Raw genomic sequence first — 18,233 nt, 5'->3', positions numbered from 1 at the left:
CTAAAGCTTTGCTTTGTCCCAGGTTCCACAATAGGAGTAAATTTCATTTGCAAGCTGCTGTGTTTCAGGTAGCCAGTGTTACTCCTCTGTTAACATCCAAGCAGCCTAGCTGGTAGTTCCTTGCTTATCTGAGAAGCACATGTATCCTAGGGCATATGGATATAAAGGTGTAAGCATGAACTGTGTATGTGTAAAGTGTAATAGATCAGAATGGTTGTGTAAATGCACACATGTAAAACATCACAGTTTCCATGGCCTTGCAAGATTTATATGTGTTTTAATAAGGAATAAAAGAGTTCTGGCTTTTCAGAGTCATCATCTGCAAACTTTACTTGCTACCACATTTGAATCTCCTTATAGAAACAGGTTTCTCTACACTGCTATTGTGGCAGAAGAGGAATGGAGCATCTTAGCTTCTAAAACTTACTAACTGCACTAGGGTGAAGCTCAAGATGAGCTGCAAAGCTGTATTGGGCTGCTTTAAAAGGGCTTTTGGAGGTGAGTTATAAATTGCATCCCATAGCAGTCATTAAATGTAGACAACACATTGCTGCTTCATTTGGCTTTTTCTCTCATCATGGAATGCAGAGGTAAATCAATTTTTAGGAGTTTTTTCTCTCCTAAAAACTTAAAGAAAACCATGAAGCAAATAGAAGCATTCCAGTAAGACTAAAAGCTTTAATTCTGTGATTTACTAGCTACAAAAGAGAATAAAGTTAATATATACGTGTGTGTTTATCACTCTAAAGAGCATGTGTGCCTTTTTCCATGAGTCTGCCTCTAGCCCTTGAGTGACTAATCTGACTTTTTTCCATGCTGGATTTTTACTGCCTCCAAACTTAACTGTTTTGACACTAGAGAAATCCTCTTGTTTCTCTTTTAAAGGTAAATATATATATATATATATATACACACTATTGCTAGAAATCAAGAGAAGCTCTACCTCACCCATGTCTGGTCTTCACTATTAATCCCAGCTGATGGTAGGGAGGGGCTCTTCTGGGAGGCAGCCATGTGGTGAACATTGAGCACAGTGTTTTCCCCTGCTTCTCTCCTTTTCAGACAAGCAAAATTGTTCTATGCTGCCGTTAGATGTGAACTCCTTCCTGCGCTGCCTCTGTCTCCTCTTCACCAGAAACTCAAAGGCCCGAATTACCGGCTGCAGAGATCTAAAAGCTCTCACTGAATCTGGGTGGAATATGGACAAGGAGATGAATAGAAGAAGGGAAGAAAGAGTGAAGTTGGTTATTTTTCTGGCACATGGATGCAGTTACACTCGGTGCATTCCAGAGGCATTCCTTTGAATCCTGTGCAGGTCTGCTTGCTGTTCCTGGGAGAAAGGAAGAAAAAGGGAAGAAAAGTCCCTCTAGCTCGGAGACGGAATGTCTGCACTTCCAATTCTCGTTTTAGGTAGGTTGGCATTTTGGTTTTGCTTAGTGTTTTTAATCAAACTTCCATGCACCCTCTCTTTGTGCCCGAAATACATTTCTCATGTGTTAGAGAAAGGGGTTTGTAAAGAGAAAACTTTTATGGGGAACTCCGATTTCAGTGGTGTTCAGGTTCCGATGTTTTCCTTGTTGCTTTATTAGCAGGTCGATTGCCAGGGATCTCTTAATATTTCATTTGCGGTGGTTAAGCAGACTTAGTCTGCAATGTGTTTCTTGTCTAAAGAGTGCAGTGCCTTTAAGCAACGAACTCGCGAGGGGCTTGAACCTCTCTGGCAAAACAAGGTGAACAAAATGTCTTTGTTTCGTGGTAGTGTCAAATGTGTTTAACTCCGTGTTTTGATTTGCTTGGGCATTTAACATGCAGATTTTGAAAGAAAAAGGGGTTATTGTTTCCAATTGATGCCTAAGATTAGAAACAGATGTGCTGAAGTGCAAGAGGGAGGAGTTGGGGGGGAAGGATGGGAGTAGGGAGATAAAGGGGGAAAGCAAGAAATGGGAACAATGAGGGCTGCTGAAAGAAGGGGAAGAAAAGAGGTAGAAGCTGACTGCTGAACAGGAGAGGAGCGGAGAATGGCAAAGGAGGCATTAAAGGAGAATAAAGGGTTGAAGAGAGCTGTTTATTAAAGCTATAGCCTATGGAGAAAAGAGTTTGCAGCCCTGAGGTCTTTGAGGGGGTTTGCCTACAAGACTGACTCAGAAGCAGCCTGAGTTTCTGCACCTCCAGAGGCACTGTAATGCGATGAGTGAGCTTCTGTCTCCATTCTGCTCACCACATCATGCTGACAGCTTTGCAATCTGTTGTGGTTGGGTAAAGGCTGTGATTCCTGGCTCTTCCTGTGCCCCAGGAACACTGGTACAGGTGTGAAAAAGTGGGCTGGTCTTGGATTCCCTGGGAAGCATTGAGCCCCACGGGATGGTGGACTGATGTGGTGGCTGGACACAGAGTTTCATGACTTCTCCCTTAAGTCGCAGAGGTGTGGAACATGGACTAACCAGATTTCTAGGTATCTGAAAGACAGGCAGCACTTAGAGCTGCTGGATAAACTGGAGTAAGGGGTTTTGCTCTAGGAATGCTGTTGGCAAAGGTTTTATCTATAGGAATGTGGCAGGGGGCTTGGATGTGCTGCAGGATCCTGCAGGGAGTGCAGGCAGCGGTTTCTCCCTCTGAACATGTCCTTTGGCTATTTGTGCCTCTATGGTGGAGACTGATTAAGACCCCAGGATGAGATGGGAAGGTTAAGAACAGCTAGGTTTCTGCTAGAGGGGTCAGCCCTGCAGAAATGGCCAGGAAAGCAGCTCTGTGGAAGGCTGGCTTCATCCACAGCAGTTCTTGTTTCCATCAGTCTTTGATCCACCAACCCTATTCATCTGCTGAATATTCCCTTATGTTGAAGGCTCGGAGCAAAAGGAATAAGGTGTTGCCAGAGACAAGGTGGTTTTGGCAGCACTGTAATGACAACTTACCTTTGCATGCCTAGGACTGCTTTCATCTATAAAACACAATGGGCATTATCGTTGTTATACCTTTGGCATCTAGGCAACTTGTTCTGCGCTGTGTCCAGCTTCATTCACCAATATTGGAAGCATGTTTCAGGGAAAAGTAAGGAAGTACTGTGATTCCCTATTGAAAACAAGGAGGCTGGGGAGTCTTGTTTGCTAGCTAGGGAAAGTCTAATTGCTTTTCTGCAGTGAAAAGTTATAGAAGTGCCAACGATGGCTTGTTTTTCTTGCTGATAACATGAAAGACTAGCGTGGAAAACAGGGGTTTTAGCTAAGACAAGCAAACTTGAAAGGAAAGTTGCCTGCTTTGGGTTTTCATTATTAAACGTACTAATGGCATTTCTAATATATACAGTCCTTGTCTTTTAGTGTTTACTGCTCTGGGGCAAGTGAGCAGCTGTGTGAGGAGACAGGAAACAGGAGCCAATTAGTTTTAAAGCAAGACAAGATAAAAGACCTTGCAAAGGGTGGGCAAAAGCATGACCATGCTTACTTCCCTGGTAAGGGCTGGGTAAATGAAGCAGGAAGGGGTGAGGAGTGGAAAGTGATGCGTGTGCCTACATGTAAGTGTTTGCCATCTGATTCTCATCTCTGTCCACAGCTGGTCAAAACGGTTTCAAACTCATTGTGTAACACACTGCACTCTTGAGAAACAAAATTAGTGTTTCCAAGAGAAATAGCTGATTCTTTGGTGTCAAAACTCGACGTTGCATTTCTTCAAGCACTAAAAAAGCCCCAACAAACTCGCGAATGCTTTCGTTTATATGTTTTACTGAATTAAAGTTTTCAAGTGCTGGGATTCTCCTTTGCTGCCTTTTTCCCCTCTCCAAGTTAATTTTGAACGCTTTGAATGAGCCTTCCATTAAAGCAGAAAACTGATTTTCTTGTCATCAGGTATGTTTGCCTTTGTAATGCTGGCTTTGACACTACTACATGCTTTTTCTTCACTTATTGGCTAGTGCATCTGTTCTGCCTTTCAGAAACCAGTGCCTTCAAGATTCACAGCAATGATGCGAGAGGCCAAATCAGCCATCCAGCTTTCTGGTGTCCTGCTATTAGCAGTGAACCTTTACATTAGTGTGAGGGGTTCCTCAGCACAATGCTCATTGGGACTGACATACTGTCTGACAAAGGTGTAATCAGTGTGTGAGACTGGGGTGATGCTGCTGGAGTGGGTGCAGCTGTAACAGCACAGGTACCTCTGTACTGATGTAGCTGAGCTCTGCCCTTTAAGCTCAGAGGTCAATGACTCTCTTGCAGCACTGTCCCAGGGGTATGCAGTTGCTGCATTGAACACCAAGACTCCAATTGCCTCACTGCACTGGGGAAAAGGTTATGGTGCAGATCCTTGCCGAGCCTGTTGGCATGAGCAATTGGGTCTGACAGCATGCATTTGTCTAGGTATCCACCAGCCTTCTAGCTTGAAAATCCATGATGATATGGAAGCGGCTCCACAGCATTCAGCAGTGGTAGGTCAGCCTGGGGCTATGCTCTAGTACACTGACTCCGGCCTTCTCTCCTGCTCTAGGAGCACAGGCAACCTGCAGTGTGCCTTATCTCATCTCCATGAGATCCTTCTCCTTAAACCCTTGTGATGCTACACTCCAAAGCCAGCCACTGCAGTGTTTTGCTTTAAAAAAGCACTTCTCTCAGTGAGGTTACTGGGAAGTTTTACACTTCAATGGAATGCATCTGCCTGGAACTAGTAAAAAGCAAGGAGACTCTTCTAAGCAACTGAAAAACTAAGCTGATGGATTTCATATTCCTGCTGATTTTCCCAGATTTCTTAGCAATGACTAACAGCGTATAATACGCTTTCTATTTCCTACTTTTCTCGTGCTTCCTTCTCTGTTTCTTTGGCTTGTTTGTTTCTTGGTATACTTCAGAAGCTTGGGGAAAGGGGTTTTGCTCTATGTGCTTACGGAACTTAAAAAGCCTTAGCTCAGGAATGTAGTACAAAAAGATCGGTAGCTGTGGAAAGGGGTTTTAGGTGTGATTTTGGGAGGAATTCACCTTTTTGTGCCTTTGCATTCTGAAGGATTTCAGGTAACTGAATGTATTTAGCTTAAAAGACTCTTCTCCAAAGGACAATCGGCAACTCATGGAAACTCCAGAAGCAGACAACAAAATAAGCTGTATGCAAGATTGAGCCTCTTTCAGTTTAGTTCTAGGTGAGGGCAAAGTGCTCTTGAATAGAACACTACTCAAGGAATATTGAAGGAAAGGGAGCAGAGCAGTGTACCCATTTGGCACTCCAGGAGGGAATTAAAAGGAGCTAGAAGTAATTGAATTGCTGTATGGCAGGGTATCAGGGGTAACACTCCTTGTGAGACACTAAAACTCTTCTAAAGCCAGGGATGGTTTCCATCAAATACTTCCTGTCAAGAGGCTTGGTGAGAAATTGCCTGTTTTCCTCTACCGATGCTTTGTTTTAAATGCAATAGTTTGGATTTTTAGCATTGAAAAAAAACCCCACGTTTATTTTGGGAGTTATTTTTATCCTTCGTTTTTTCCATTTTACCATGAGGACGAAAAGGAGAAAAAAGGTAACGTTCCAGAGTGAGAAAAAGCAGGATGCCAAAGAGCTGCAGTTCTGATGGTGAATTCATTTTACGAGAAATAAAGCTGGAGGGGAAGGCGACTCTTGTGCATTTCCCATGGAAAACAACTGGTGTTTTGCCTTTGTGGCCACCCTGGACCTTGTCTCCAGTGTGTAGAATTAGCGGTCTGTTCCTGTGGGGTACTCTGGCCCACTTCAGAATGATGTTTTGTGTAAGAGCAGCACAAGCTTCCCAGAAATGTCATTGCACAAGTGGCCTGGAGATATCCTGATCTTCATCCTGAGGATCACAACAAATGCCCCTGTTTTCCTCAAGGCAAATACAGGGTTTTATAGGGAACTTAGCAGGTTTGCAGCCTGGGATTTGAGCCTTCAGGAACTGCCTGGAAAGAAATGTAAACAGTCACTCAGACAAAGCCTTGTGTGTAAACGTGCTTTCCATGCGCTATTAAAACCAATGCAGTCGTTGGCTGTGTATCTGTAATGCAAAGAAAGCTGTGCTCGTGTGCACGCAGCACTGTGCACATCTTGCATGCATTAATGTGGCTACTTTGGGTGGAGCGGGGACTTGGTGCCCTGTCCAAAAGATGAATGGGTCTATTTTTCCCCTCCTTTTCCCCCAAAGCTGTTTCTCCATCTGTTTTTAGAAGCGGTTGGTTTACAGAAGCAGCCCAACAAAAAGCCAAGGGTGAAGTCAGGTCACTGAGGTCTGTGAATAGATACACAGATGACAGGATAGTGGAGGATGCAGGAAGCACAACAATGGAAAAATGTGTGAAGTGATGGAAAGTCAACAAGCGAGGGTGAATTTCTATCTTTATCTCTTAGACTCTTTTCCCTTCAGCCTGCTTTAGTGTTGCTGAGTGAAGTAACAGCCCACCTCTGCCAGAACCCAAGGGGTTCAAACATTGCCTACAACATGCTTTTCCCCAGGTAGAATACAGAGAAGGTGTATACAATGGTGACTAGAAAAAGCTATGGGGCAATGTGAGGAGGATGGGTACTACCTTGCTTCAGCAAAGCACCATTGCTAGGCTTTTCTCAATGGCACTTTGGTTTCTCCATGTGACTCCTTAGGTAGCTTTACAACAAGTTGCTAAGGGGACTGAGCAATTAAGATGCGTTAGTGGTGGTGAATGTGACAGAAGGTCATGAAACAACTGCTGTCCTCCTCTGTATCTTCTTTAGGAAAGCATTTGGCAGTTTCAAAAGGCAAATGTTGTAAATCAGCATTTCTCTTAATGGGCCAGACCCAGACTGATGATGTCCTACAAGAATCAATATGCATTCCAGTATCTTTTCAGCCTGTCTCTTATGTAGCTGACATCCTTTTTTGTGGCTGGAAAATGAGTATGAAGCCTTAGTGTATATGACTTGCTCCCAACCTATAAGGTAGAAAGGTCGAAGTTCAGCTTAGTGCCTGCAGTTTAATTGCCTTTGGTAGGAAAGGTCAGTGAAATTTGTGGCGCTTGTAACATGCGCTGGCAGAAGAAAGGCTGCTCTCCTGGAAACAGCCTTTTGAAATGGAGCGTGCACAGTTAGAGGCAAGTGATGACCATAACTAGGCTGCATTTGGTCTACCATATCATTGTGCTGCTGCTGTTAAAGCACGCATTGTGGTGTCACACTTAAGTAAAGCTTTGAGTAACTCCGTCCAGAATTAGGGAAAAGTGGCTTCCATTCCCTTTCCTTTGTGTCTCTGCAGAAATACTGGAATTAGGTGGTTTTCCAGTATTTGGAGTATGAGATGCATGCTGGCTGAGTCTCCTAGCTACTGCTTAGGCTATTCCTTTGTTTCTTGAAGGCTTGATGAAATTTTAAAGGCCATAGAGATGTTTAATAGATATGAACCTTTTTCTGTATGGGAAGACTGCCACAGAGTGCCAGGCAATGGCAGGGTGGTTTCGTGTGTGCAGGGGGAAGTCTTCCATACAACACATCAAGCTTTGAATATTGAACTCGGAGTCAGCCACTTCTTTTGCTTAAAAGAAATCAAATTGCAGGGTTTTCAACCTTGAAGGCAAATCACTTTATGACTTCATTGTTTAAATATAGGTTTTGTTTTGCGGGGGGATCGTTAGACTTGAAGCAAAAGCCTTGTAGCCCAGGGACTGTCACTTCTGATTACTTCCAGTGACACTTCCAATTATTTCCAATCACAATTCCAGGGACAAGAGGAAAAAGGAGCCGTGTTCTCTAGCATCAGGGCTTGGGGTTTTTTCCCCTGAACAAAGGGCCATTTATCAAACCTCTGCAGGAAAAGGTACAGAGCCAGATTGGGAGCTCTGCTGTGGCAGGGTAATTCCAGAGCAAATGTGAAGTGAAACTAGAGGCCGGTGTCTGGGAATCCTGCTGTGGATCCTGCCTTGTTGAGTAATATTAAGGAAATTGCTTCATTTTCCCCAGGCATTAACTGGCACTAGCACTCATTTCAATGCACAACGCGCAGCTCCAGTGAGTGTCTGCTAAATGCTCTGTGGGTCTTGTAAGACATGAGCATGCAAAAGTGCTGCTCATGGAAAGCAAACAGCTTGGTGTGCTCACAATGGAAAATGAGTCTGCTGAGAGAACTTGACTGACTTCTAGGTATGTGAAGTGAAGGACTTGGTGCAGTGTAGTGAGCCTTATAGCTGTTGTGTCCTTCCAGCCAATGGAAGCTGGAGCACTACCTCATTTTCAGATGTCTCTGGTAGCATTACTTTGAACTGCTCAAGTGTAAAAGTAAGTCTAAAAATGGTGTCACAGCTTTCAATCACAGTTAAGGATTTAATTTCCTTAGTCATACCACACTAGGCTGTGAGTGAAGTTGGACCTGCTGAGCGTAGGGGTTATTATTAGCAACTGATTGCTTTATTTCCTTTATAGCTAAAGGCACCAGCTAAGATCAGGGCTCTACAAACACTAGGGAGGCTGTTTTACATTGTACTAATAGATGATGAGTAACAGACCTGGTCTGATGTTAGGAGCCAGATATTTAGGAGCCTGAGTCAACTTACAATGGGAATTGCATGCAGCTCCATGTGGTGACTGCTTTTAAAGTGGGAATGAGATGTATCAGTGGCCTGGTAGAATGAAGTACTGGTGTTTACTTCTTACTGCCATAAATCCCCTGTTGTTGTTCCTCAAGTGGTGGTGGTGTCCCTCATTCCTGTGTTTATTCTGGTCTGCCTAGGGTAGGATGCCACTGAGAGCTGCCAGTGCCAGCTTCATCTGTTTTCCTGTAAGGAAAGACTAGTGTGAAGTGCTGCTGTAATATGCAATCGCTGGGCATTATTTGCCTCTAGAGCATAAAGCAGCCCATGGACGTTTTGTCAGCCAAGCTCAGAAATTCATTTCCAGATGGGCAATTTGGCATTATTCTTGTTCCAAGACCTTCAAAGCATTCCTGTTCATGCTCTGGTCTTACTGCGACATCTTGATGCCTGGAGTAGGTCAGTTCCATTGTAGGCTTCCATCAGTGTGACTGAGGTGGCACTTGCAGGGAGTTTGGTGCTAATCCTCTAGGAATCTCAGTATTTCACATAAGGAACTGTTTTCTGTATCCGTCCAGTCTGGATGGATGTTTCCAGGCTTTGTCTTGCTCTGATGTGGTCTGTGCTGTGGGCAAAACCCTTTTTCATTTCCATTGTTTCAAGCTCTTGCTTAAAGACACACGGAATTTTAACCAGATAAAGCATAGCTTTTACATTGACAAATGCTGTGATTCTTTCAAGTTGCTTTTCCAAGCAGGAATTTGATGCAATTGTGAGCATTTAGGATGTCTAGATCCCATTGTTGGTTTGGCTAGTGACTCAGTGGTGCAGTAATTCAGGCTCCATTTTAAGTGCCTGTTAGCTTTGAGTGTCTCTATTTCAAGTGTTACAAAGGGCCCGTGCTTGTAAAAATGCAAGCATACAGACACACGAGCTTGGTCACACCAGCTAAGTGCTGTCAGATGTCAAGTTTTGGGGTGCAATTGAAAATGCCCTGTGCCTCAACTGCTCTTCTGCAGAGTAAGTGTAAGAGCACTCAAATACAGCAACCTTTCCCTCATAGCTGTAAAGTGCATTGAAATCACTGTAGGAATGCAGCTGCAGAAGTCCAGTGATAGACTAAGACATATCAGGCACTAGTTTAATGGGTGAAGAGTCTTCCCATCAGCGCCACTTGACGTGGCAAACGGATCCCAGTTTACCTGGTTTTGTCAGAGCTCCTTCCATTTAGCCCAAAGCTACCCTGGAGCAAACAGAAGAGAGCTGTTAATCCAGACCCAATATGACCTGGTACAAGGGAAGATCAAAACTGAGTTGCTGTGCTCTGGAGCTAATGATTCCGCATTGCACAATATTTTTCCTTCTAATAACTACTTGAGCTCCCATCTTTCTCCTATTTAGTAATGCCCTGGGTATGTTGCTTGCATTGTGGGACAGCAATAAATAGATGCCCATCAGTAAAAGGGCTGAATGCAGTGGGGGCTGCAGTGTTTCTTTTTCTCTAGTTGTCATCAAGCATCTTCCCCTGCACCATATCCTTTTCTGTGAAAGCACCAGGAGAGAGGATGAAAGCCACAACCAGAATGTGAATGGAATAAACTGGGTGTTATTGCTCCGGATGGAGCTATTTAGGATGATATTTTCTGGGTTGCATGTGCTCTGAGGCAGGGAGTACTTTGCCTGTTTGCACCATTGCCTTTAACACTGCAGGCTTGAAGGCTGGTACAGCAACCCAAAATGTCTTAAACCCAGCTTTCTTCCTGCTTGCTGTCTAAGCAAGCCAGGCACCAGGTAACTCCAGACTATAAAGTCATGCAGAGTAATTGGCACTGCTTTTCTATCCTTGCTGCTGATTAAAATGCTTCTTTATTTTTTATTATGAGCTTGTATAAGCAGAATGAAGGGAAAACCCATTAAAAAAGTAAATGAATTCTGGTTTCCTAAACCATCTGTGTGGAGTAGATAGGAACTGAGCTCACTCAATACTCCCCTCTAAAATCATGTCTTTCAGCACCCTTTCAGTCTGGATCTGCCTCACAGGATGATCTAACAGCCCTGGATTTAGATTTGTGACTTTCTTAGCTTTGAGTGTATGCAAACCTCTCCATCCCTTCATGCCTCAGTGTCCCAGCCCCAGTTAGTACAGTGGTGATGCTGGGCCACAAATGGTTTAGTTCATGAAGGTAAGGCTGTGTGAAGAGTATCTGAAGGGGTATTTGCTGTCAAAGGCTCTGATTTTTCTCTCTCTGTGTAAGGTCCATAAGGAGCCAGATTTATGCTGGGTCTGAGATACAGGAGGAAAAGGCAGTAGTAGCTCTATATTCCTGCTCTTGAGGGAACAGCCCTGCTCATTGCTTTAAATCATTCTGGGGTTTTATTTTTCTGTGTCAGCACTGTCAGAGCCTATAATCCTCAACTAAAAGAGGCCATCCCGCCCTACCAAGAGAAGGACTTAAAGTGAGGAATCCCCTTCAGCAAGGATGTGGCAAGCAGACTGACAATGTAAAAGAAAGGAAAAAAATATCCTGAGCCAATATGGATAAAATTAGGGCCTGATAATGATGCAGAATTCAAGCCATGAAGAATTCCCTGAGCACAGGGAGCTGGTGGAGCCACACAATGGGCACTGCTTACTGCCAACCATGCATACTAACAACAGTAATTGAGCAGGTAATGGTTATGCATGCTTTATAAACACCCATCACCAATTATGCTCATACTGTGCAGACAGGGAAGACTCTATATATCAGATTAATGTTATTCTACATATGTTTTACATAGCAGTCACTATTCATGTATTCTCTACATCCCCTCTAATCCATAACATAGGAACACTCAGGACAGATGTCAGGGAAAACATTCAAGGCAGCTGTGAAATTAAAAGTGCTGGACTGTCAGACTTGCATCAGTCCCGAGCTGTGCTATCAGTGTTGAGACAGGTTATGGGCAGAGGAGCTTTGTTCATTATCTGGCCTTTGGATCTCCAGGAAGCCAGAGCAAGATGCTTCCCTTGTGCTTCAGGTGGAGGTAAATGCTTTGTGTGCAAAGTACGGTGTGGCTAATGCATGGAAAATGGCATATGAAACTTGGCAGTATTTTTCTAGCAAGAGGGTCAGAATAGTTTGTAAGAAGAGATGGGAAGACAGGAATCTGTCCTTTTCCTTCCAGGTCCAGTGGTGACTATCAGAATGAGAACCTTTCACTGGTAAGGTTCAGATCTGTTGTTCATTGACTTGTCTCATCTCCAGTGTAATCCCAATAGGTGGTTTTACAAGTCCTTTTGGAGCCTTGGTGTCCCCATCCATAAAAAGGAAAATGTCTCATTATATAACATGGTTTATGGTCCTCAGACAAAACAATGAGGAGTATTGGTAAATAGCTTGATTTTTATCAGCCTGCCCTTTCCAAAGAGCTTATAGCTGCTGTCTGCTTGCATTTGTATTTCATGCCACTGGGATGTAACTGTGTTCTGACAGAGCTGGCTCTTTCAGCATTTAGGGGGGAAGAGCTGGGACTCTTCAAGAGCCATACAAGTCCTTACTTCAGTTCTTTATGAATTTTGTAGGAAATACACTCAGCCATACTTCCTAAAAGAGGAAATGCTTGAGTCCTGTCTCCTGTGTTTAGACTAAACAGAATCCAGATAATTTAATCTAAAAGGGAAATGCTCTTTTGAGGATAAACAGCCTGAATAAAACATTTCTGAGCAAACCCATGGCAATGTCCCTCCCCTTACACCATCCCCCCCCAAACAGCAGTTTCTATCCTGAGGGATGCCAGGAGCAGCTTGGCTGATCAAGGGAATTGGCCTCACTGTAAATCTTACTCAGGATACCCTGTTACGACTGCTCCCATCATGCTGGTACCAATAATCATTGAGGATCAAGTGGGCACGTTTTACTTGGCTTATTCTGCATATATGCTAACTAAGACCCATTGCCTGGCAGATAGACCCTTTTGGTTTGTTTGTAGATATTAATGAGGGCCAGATGCTGAGACTTGTGTGGTCTGGGGCTGTTGAACTGCTGTTATCTACAGTATGAGCCATTTGATTTCTTTTCTTTACAAGGCAAACAAATTATTTTCAGCATTATGAAGCTGTTGCAACTTTGCCATTTGCTGGGCTGAAGAAACACAGGAGGTGGAAGCTTGAAATAGGGGAATGAGGGGTGTATATATCCTGTCACTCCAGATACAGCAATCAAAGAGCAAATAGGCATGTTAACTGTCAGTGCAAGATTTGCACATTAAAACTGTGTCCAGGACAGAATGCCAGCATCTAATAAGCATGTGTTACAGAGTAAGAGGTGCAATAAGGGTTAGGATACCCATTTAGCTTGTTATCTTGTTTCTAGCTATTAATAGGAGTTGGTTTGAGGGAAAGAATACAGGAACAGGGTAAGAAATGGATTATTCCTGATATTTATAGTCAGTAAATGACTAATGTACTCACTTAGCCATACTACCTCCTGTGGCCCATGGGTTTGCCACAGTTACTCATACCCTTTATTCAGTTGTGAGCTGTCACAACTGCATCTGACAGATGCCTAGGAAACCCTACAATAACCCCAATAAGCATTTCACTTTTCTTACATAGATTTAGCCAGTGAGTCAGACTCCTGCCTGAGAGCAAACATGGAAATAAGGACTCAGGAACTACTGGATGAGGCTAACAGTTAATCTACAGTGTTTCACTCCAAAATGGCCTAGTATCAGATGGAAGTGGAAGAAAACCCACAACTGACGGTGCATGGAATCCCATACTTGCATGGGAAAGTTACTGCTGAATATAAGGCAGATAAGGAAAATTATGCGTTTATATACTTGAAGAAATAAATCTAGTGTGACTTGTGCTTAAGCCTTATAAATATCTAATATCTTCCTGAATAGAAACTGAGCACTTGGAATCTCTTTTCTAGTAGCCAGATGCTCCATTTCTTAATGTGAAGATGGGCTGAATCACTTCTCAGATTGATGGAGGAGTTCAAACAATAATAGGCTGTGGGGAACTTGCTGATGAATTTGAGCTTTGGCTTTGTGTGGTTTCAGGTAGCCCCAGGTGTGTTCATGAAGAGCAGGACTTTGAGCTCTCCCTGCAGCCTTGCAGCCATGCTTTTCCCCTGGCTGGTTCAGGACAGAAGACATGTAAATAACTGTGGTGCTTGTAGAAGCTTGGGCCTGGAGAGCTGGCTTAGTTTGGGCCAGGGTAAAGTTCTTTGCAGTAAACCCTTGGCCCAAGACTGCTTTTTAGCTTGTTGAAACAATGCAGCTGAGTGAGGTTTAGCTCAAGAAAGGAATGTGAACTGTTTTAAGACTGAGAGATGATGCTGGGCTATGCTTGCTGTCAGATATACACAAAGCTCTGTCAGAATGTGCTGTCTGGCATCTCTTGGCACCTCTCATGTTTTACCTGCTTACCTTTTATAGTAAATGTTTTGATGAGCAGCAGTATGTCCAAGCAAACAGAGACACAAGGATGACCTGACAGACACTTTGCCCAGATCAAGCGGCAGGGCGCTGTGATTGATTCCTTAAAAGAAGGAGAGAATAAAACTAGTCCAGGTCTGTAAATCCCACTCAGCTCTAAATGAGCCCTGGATTCTAACATCAACTGACGGCTAGGGCTGGTTGATGCTAGACCTCCCCCTTCCTGGATGAAACCCAAGATCAGGACAGCCCCTGTTGTCTTTTAGATTACAGAGCCCTCTGAAAACAGTTATCTAGAATGCAGGGGGGCTTAAGAGCTGGTAGCTGGAAGTTGAACCTTGACAAATGCAGGCTAGAAGCTAAGATTTAAGGAACTGTTGGGAAGTTTAATGTACCACTGAACTAGTTCTCAGTGGGAGGAGATGCTAATAGAACTGCAGGCTGTTAAACTGTACAAACATCATGATGATCTGTGGTCTCTGTCCTGCTCACATGGATGATCAAAACTCATATATTCTGGCTTTGAAAATCTATTAGTAAATGTTGCATTTCATTCTTACAATTGTATTTTGGACTGAGACTTAATTTGGTTTCTCTGGAATTACGCTTTGGATGTTCCATTGACTTGTTACGGGCTTAAAATACGCTTTCCGCAGTACTTCCACAGAGCTGTGTAGTGCATTACCAGTAAGTGAGGTGGTGAGTGCAAATGTGGGTGGACACGTGTGCATCAATGAGTGGACTGAGTCAGCTCTTAGACTCTTTCTTAGATCTTGGAGGTGTCTGACTTCCTCTCCCATTTGTTTTCTTTGTCTGTTTAAATATTTTCTTACCCATCTGAGTTTCATATTGGGATAGAGGCTGACTTGTCCTCAGCCTTCTAATTCATTCTAAAGATAAGTACAAAGCTGCTTTTGTTGTTTTGAGAGACCCCATGGGGTTTGAGGCTTTGTCAGTCTCTCCAGCTAACACAAGTTCCTATCTATTTTTCCTGCTTACACCCACAAGTTGTTTTCAGCCTGCATCAACTCTTAAAAAACAACTGACTTTATGGATACGAAGCTGCCATTTGAGCCTTGCATCAAGAGGAAGGTGCTTTAATTGCTTTGACTAACAGACAACAAATGATTATGTAGATAAGAGGATGTTCGTTCCTTGTATGTTCTGTGCTGTTTCTTTTCCCATCTCTGCGGCTTCCCAGTCTCTGCCAAAGAGCATATAAAACCAAAGGAATTTGAATCTAAATTTGCACCCTCTGGATGGGTTTGAAATGGTGAGGAGTCAACATCCCCACTGCTTTGCTAAAAACCTTTATATGCTCAGTTTTGCTCCAGCCACTTGATAACCTGAAGATTCGAGGTCTCGGGTCCTTTGAGTTCTCTCATCAGTCTCAACTTGCCTGTTGTTTCTTCTTTCAGCCACCCAGACATCACCAGTGTATTTGTTATTCTCTATGCAGCATCTAAACAAGACCTGTTCTTGTCTCAGTGCTTAACCTAATGTAAAGAGCATCAAGCCACATGTCTAACAGACACCTTCAATCAGCTAAATTGTAGTCAGAACAATAGGAGTAGAAGCAGATTTTTACTAAGTAGTAATCTGGCTCTAACCATAAATGCCTCAGACGCTCTATTTCTCAACTGCCTTAGTGTTTGAAACAGTCAGATTCAACACATCAAGAGCCTCACAATAGCAGGGAGGCACCAGGCTGCTGCTTGTGTTTGTCGCGTTTATTCTTGATGGTTTATTTATTTGCTCTTAAAAGTTCTTTGGGGGGAATCTCTTATCGGCTCCAAAACGTGGCCGTGCTGCTGAATGAGAGGCTGTGACATTAAAAGTAATTGACATTAAGATGTTGTGACATTAAAATTAATCATGTTTGATGGATGCTGGAGACGGAATCCGCAAGGCTCCCGGGTGCACGTTTTAGCAAGTTCTGACATTCATTCTCCCCCTTCGGTTCCTGCAGCATTATGTAACTGCCTTCTGCACCCGCTGGTCCCGAAACCATGTGCAGGGAGGGAATGTGCTTCAGGAAGAAGGGGTTTTCTTGGAATCCACTGCTTCATAGCTTTGGGTGTGATGGCTGTTTCATCCTTCATCCAGTGAACTAATCAGATTCGCTAAATCAATGCGGCGCTGATGACACTGGCTTCCTAATCAAAAGGTTGGAAATGAAAGAGGCCACTGGGATGCTTGCAGCAGAGCTGATGGAGTTGTGGACCATTTATTCCCTCTACTATAGGCATTCAGGCAGAAGTCTTACAAGGAAACCTGGTTCTTGTAGTGTAAATAGGGATTTTCTTGGGTTTTTTGCCATTTGTTGCAATAATGGGCAAATATTTCTGCTTTTGTCACAACTGCGTGGTTCAGACCTGGTCAGTTCCCAGTTCTGCTGGTGTGGCACCAGCACTAAATGAAGAAGAAACTGACAGTGTTTTCCTGCAGGACCTGGAGTTTCTCAAAGAGCTGGAGGGGATGTGCTATAACCTGATACCTGTAGCTTACAGCCAAGTCCTTTAGCAGCAGCCAGGAATGAGATGAGTGTCAGGAATGGATGACTGGTCTCTATTTGCATGCTTACTCTGTGAGGAATCAGGTGAAATCACAGCAGCCTTCTCTTCCTTTGGGTGCCCAAAACCTACCTAGAAACGTTCCTTCCAGGCAGCAAGTGAGACGCAGCTTGGTTGAAAGGATGAAATCTTGGTTCCAGGATAACATTTTCCAACTTCCTTTTTTAGCCATGTGAAGCTGGAGGGGCCTCAAAAATGAACCCATGCATTGGGCGAGAAGCCAGTTACCTCCTTGCAGCTCGAGCTCTGTGCTGGCTCCGCTTTCTGTCCTATTTGGAAACTAGAAGTAATAAGCTGATGTGAGCTGATCTGGTTTTTCCTTTCACACTGTGGTGTGTATAGGGTGTCAGCCTTTGAAAGCCAGCACAGTGAGCATACAGCCTTTTTTTCATGGCCTCTTAGTACCAAGTGATAACTTGCACGAGATTCAATGTAACTTCACTTTTAAAAGCAAAAAACCCCATGTTGTAAGGTAATTTAGCTGGAGTTAAAGCTTGGCATGATGGTTAGGGGCACTAAGAACTGCTTTCTGCAAACAGCTTGTCAAGAGATGTTCCCAGTGTGTAGTATGATTTGGATTGACCCTGTGAACTGTAGATCTTATCCCCAGCTCTGCTCATTCCTTGTGACTCCAGTCAGTCTTGTTGTGTCCCTAGTTATCCATGGGCAAATGGAGCTTTCAGTATCTCCTTTTTCCTTAGCAAACTGGAAACAGTGCTACTTGGGTGCTTCACTAAGTGCCTATGAGAAGAACACTGAGATTTTGGTATAGGAGGGTCAATGAATCTTGTCATGATCTTGTCCTTTTCACTGTACAATGTGCACAAGTCACACTGTTGGGCACCAAGGACAGGAAGGTGATGTTAAGGATGTTTTTGCTAATGCAATATGAAACTAGTTAATAGACTGTCACTGGATGAAGTCCATAAGAGACAGACTTGATTGAATATACTATTTCCTTTCTTTTGCACACTTCTATTTTCCTTTGGTGATATCCAAGTCCCTGGGGAGCCATAGATAAGCTTGAGTATCCACAGTGTTTAGATATGCAAGATAAAGTCCTAACAAGTTACAGTTGAGATGCTTTGACGGCAGGTTTGCAGAGATGCTGAAGGCATGTAGCTGTGTGTGCCCTCAGTGAAGGGTATGAGGGTGAAGAGCAGCTCGGGGAAGCAAAGACCAGAGGTGCTCCGTTTAGACAGTGGGGTTTATGTAGTCTTCCTTCTGACTAAAAATGCCTTCTCAAAGCAGGGGAAGAAGCTGTGTCAGCTCCTATTAAAGCAAATGGGTTTTCCTAAAGAAGCCAAACCCACGAGTACTGCAGCGAAGGGCCAAATATTTGGCGGCTTTTTGTGGTGTTTCTGGCTTAAGAACATGGGGAATTTTTGAAGACAAAATTAACCCATTGGAACACTGAATTATAGGAATAGAAGAAGTGGATTTCAACTTGCAGGAAAGCATGCTTTGTGGCTTTTGAAGGGATGGCACCTCCCTGCAAACCTGGGTTTATAAGCATCTCCAGGATCATGAACAGGGTATGGGGACTAAGGAAGCCAACTAGGGTGCTTGAGCCCCCAAGGTTTGGCTTCAACTCCCCAAATCTGAGCCTTGCTGGATAACGTACAGTGCAAATATTGGCTTTGCCTTCTTTTTGTGCCACTTTATGTGGTCAGGTAATGATTTAGTTATTGTCTGGCACCTAGAAATAAATGTCAGTGTTGTCTGAGCAAATATGGGGGAAAACCCCAATGTT

At 43.6% G+C, this 18,233-nt stretch overlaps 1 protein-coding gene across 1 annotated transcript in view; it reads left to right on the top strand.

Moving 5' to 3' along the window:
- The first annotated feature begins 1,267 nt into the window (after window positions 1-1,267).
- Window positions 1,268-18,233, top strand: part of CLMP (CXADR like membrane protein) — a 37,704-nt gene continuing 20,738 nt past the window's right edge. Inside the window, exon 1 of the mRNA XM_065697234.1 lies at window positions 1,268-1,410. Within this exon, the coding sequence (XP_065553306.1) occupies window positions 1,383-1,410 (28 nt within the window). The 5' untranslated portion in view covers window positions 1,268-1,382. The remainder of the gene's footprint in view (window positions 1,411-18,233) is intronic.

The sequence above is a fragment of the Lathamus discolor genome, chromosome 17, assembly GCF_037157495.1.
Source record: "Lathamus discolor isolate bLatDis1 chromosome 17, bLatDis1.hap1, whole genome shotgun sequence".
NCBI classification, from domain to species: Eukaryota; Metazoa; Chordata; class Aves; order Psittaciformes; family Psittacidae; genus Lathamus; species Lathamus discolor.
This window is presented reverse-complemented; position numbering and strand designations above follow the sequence as displayed.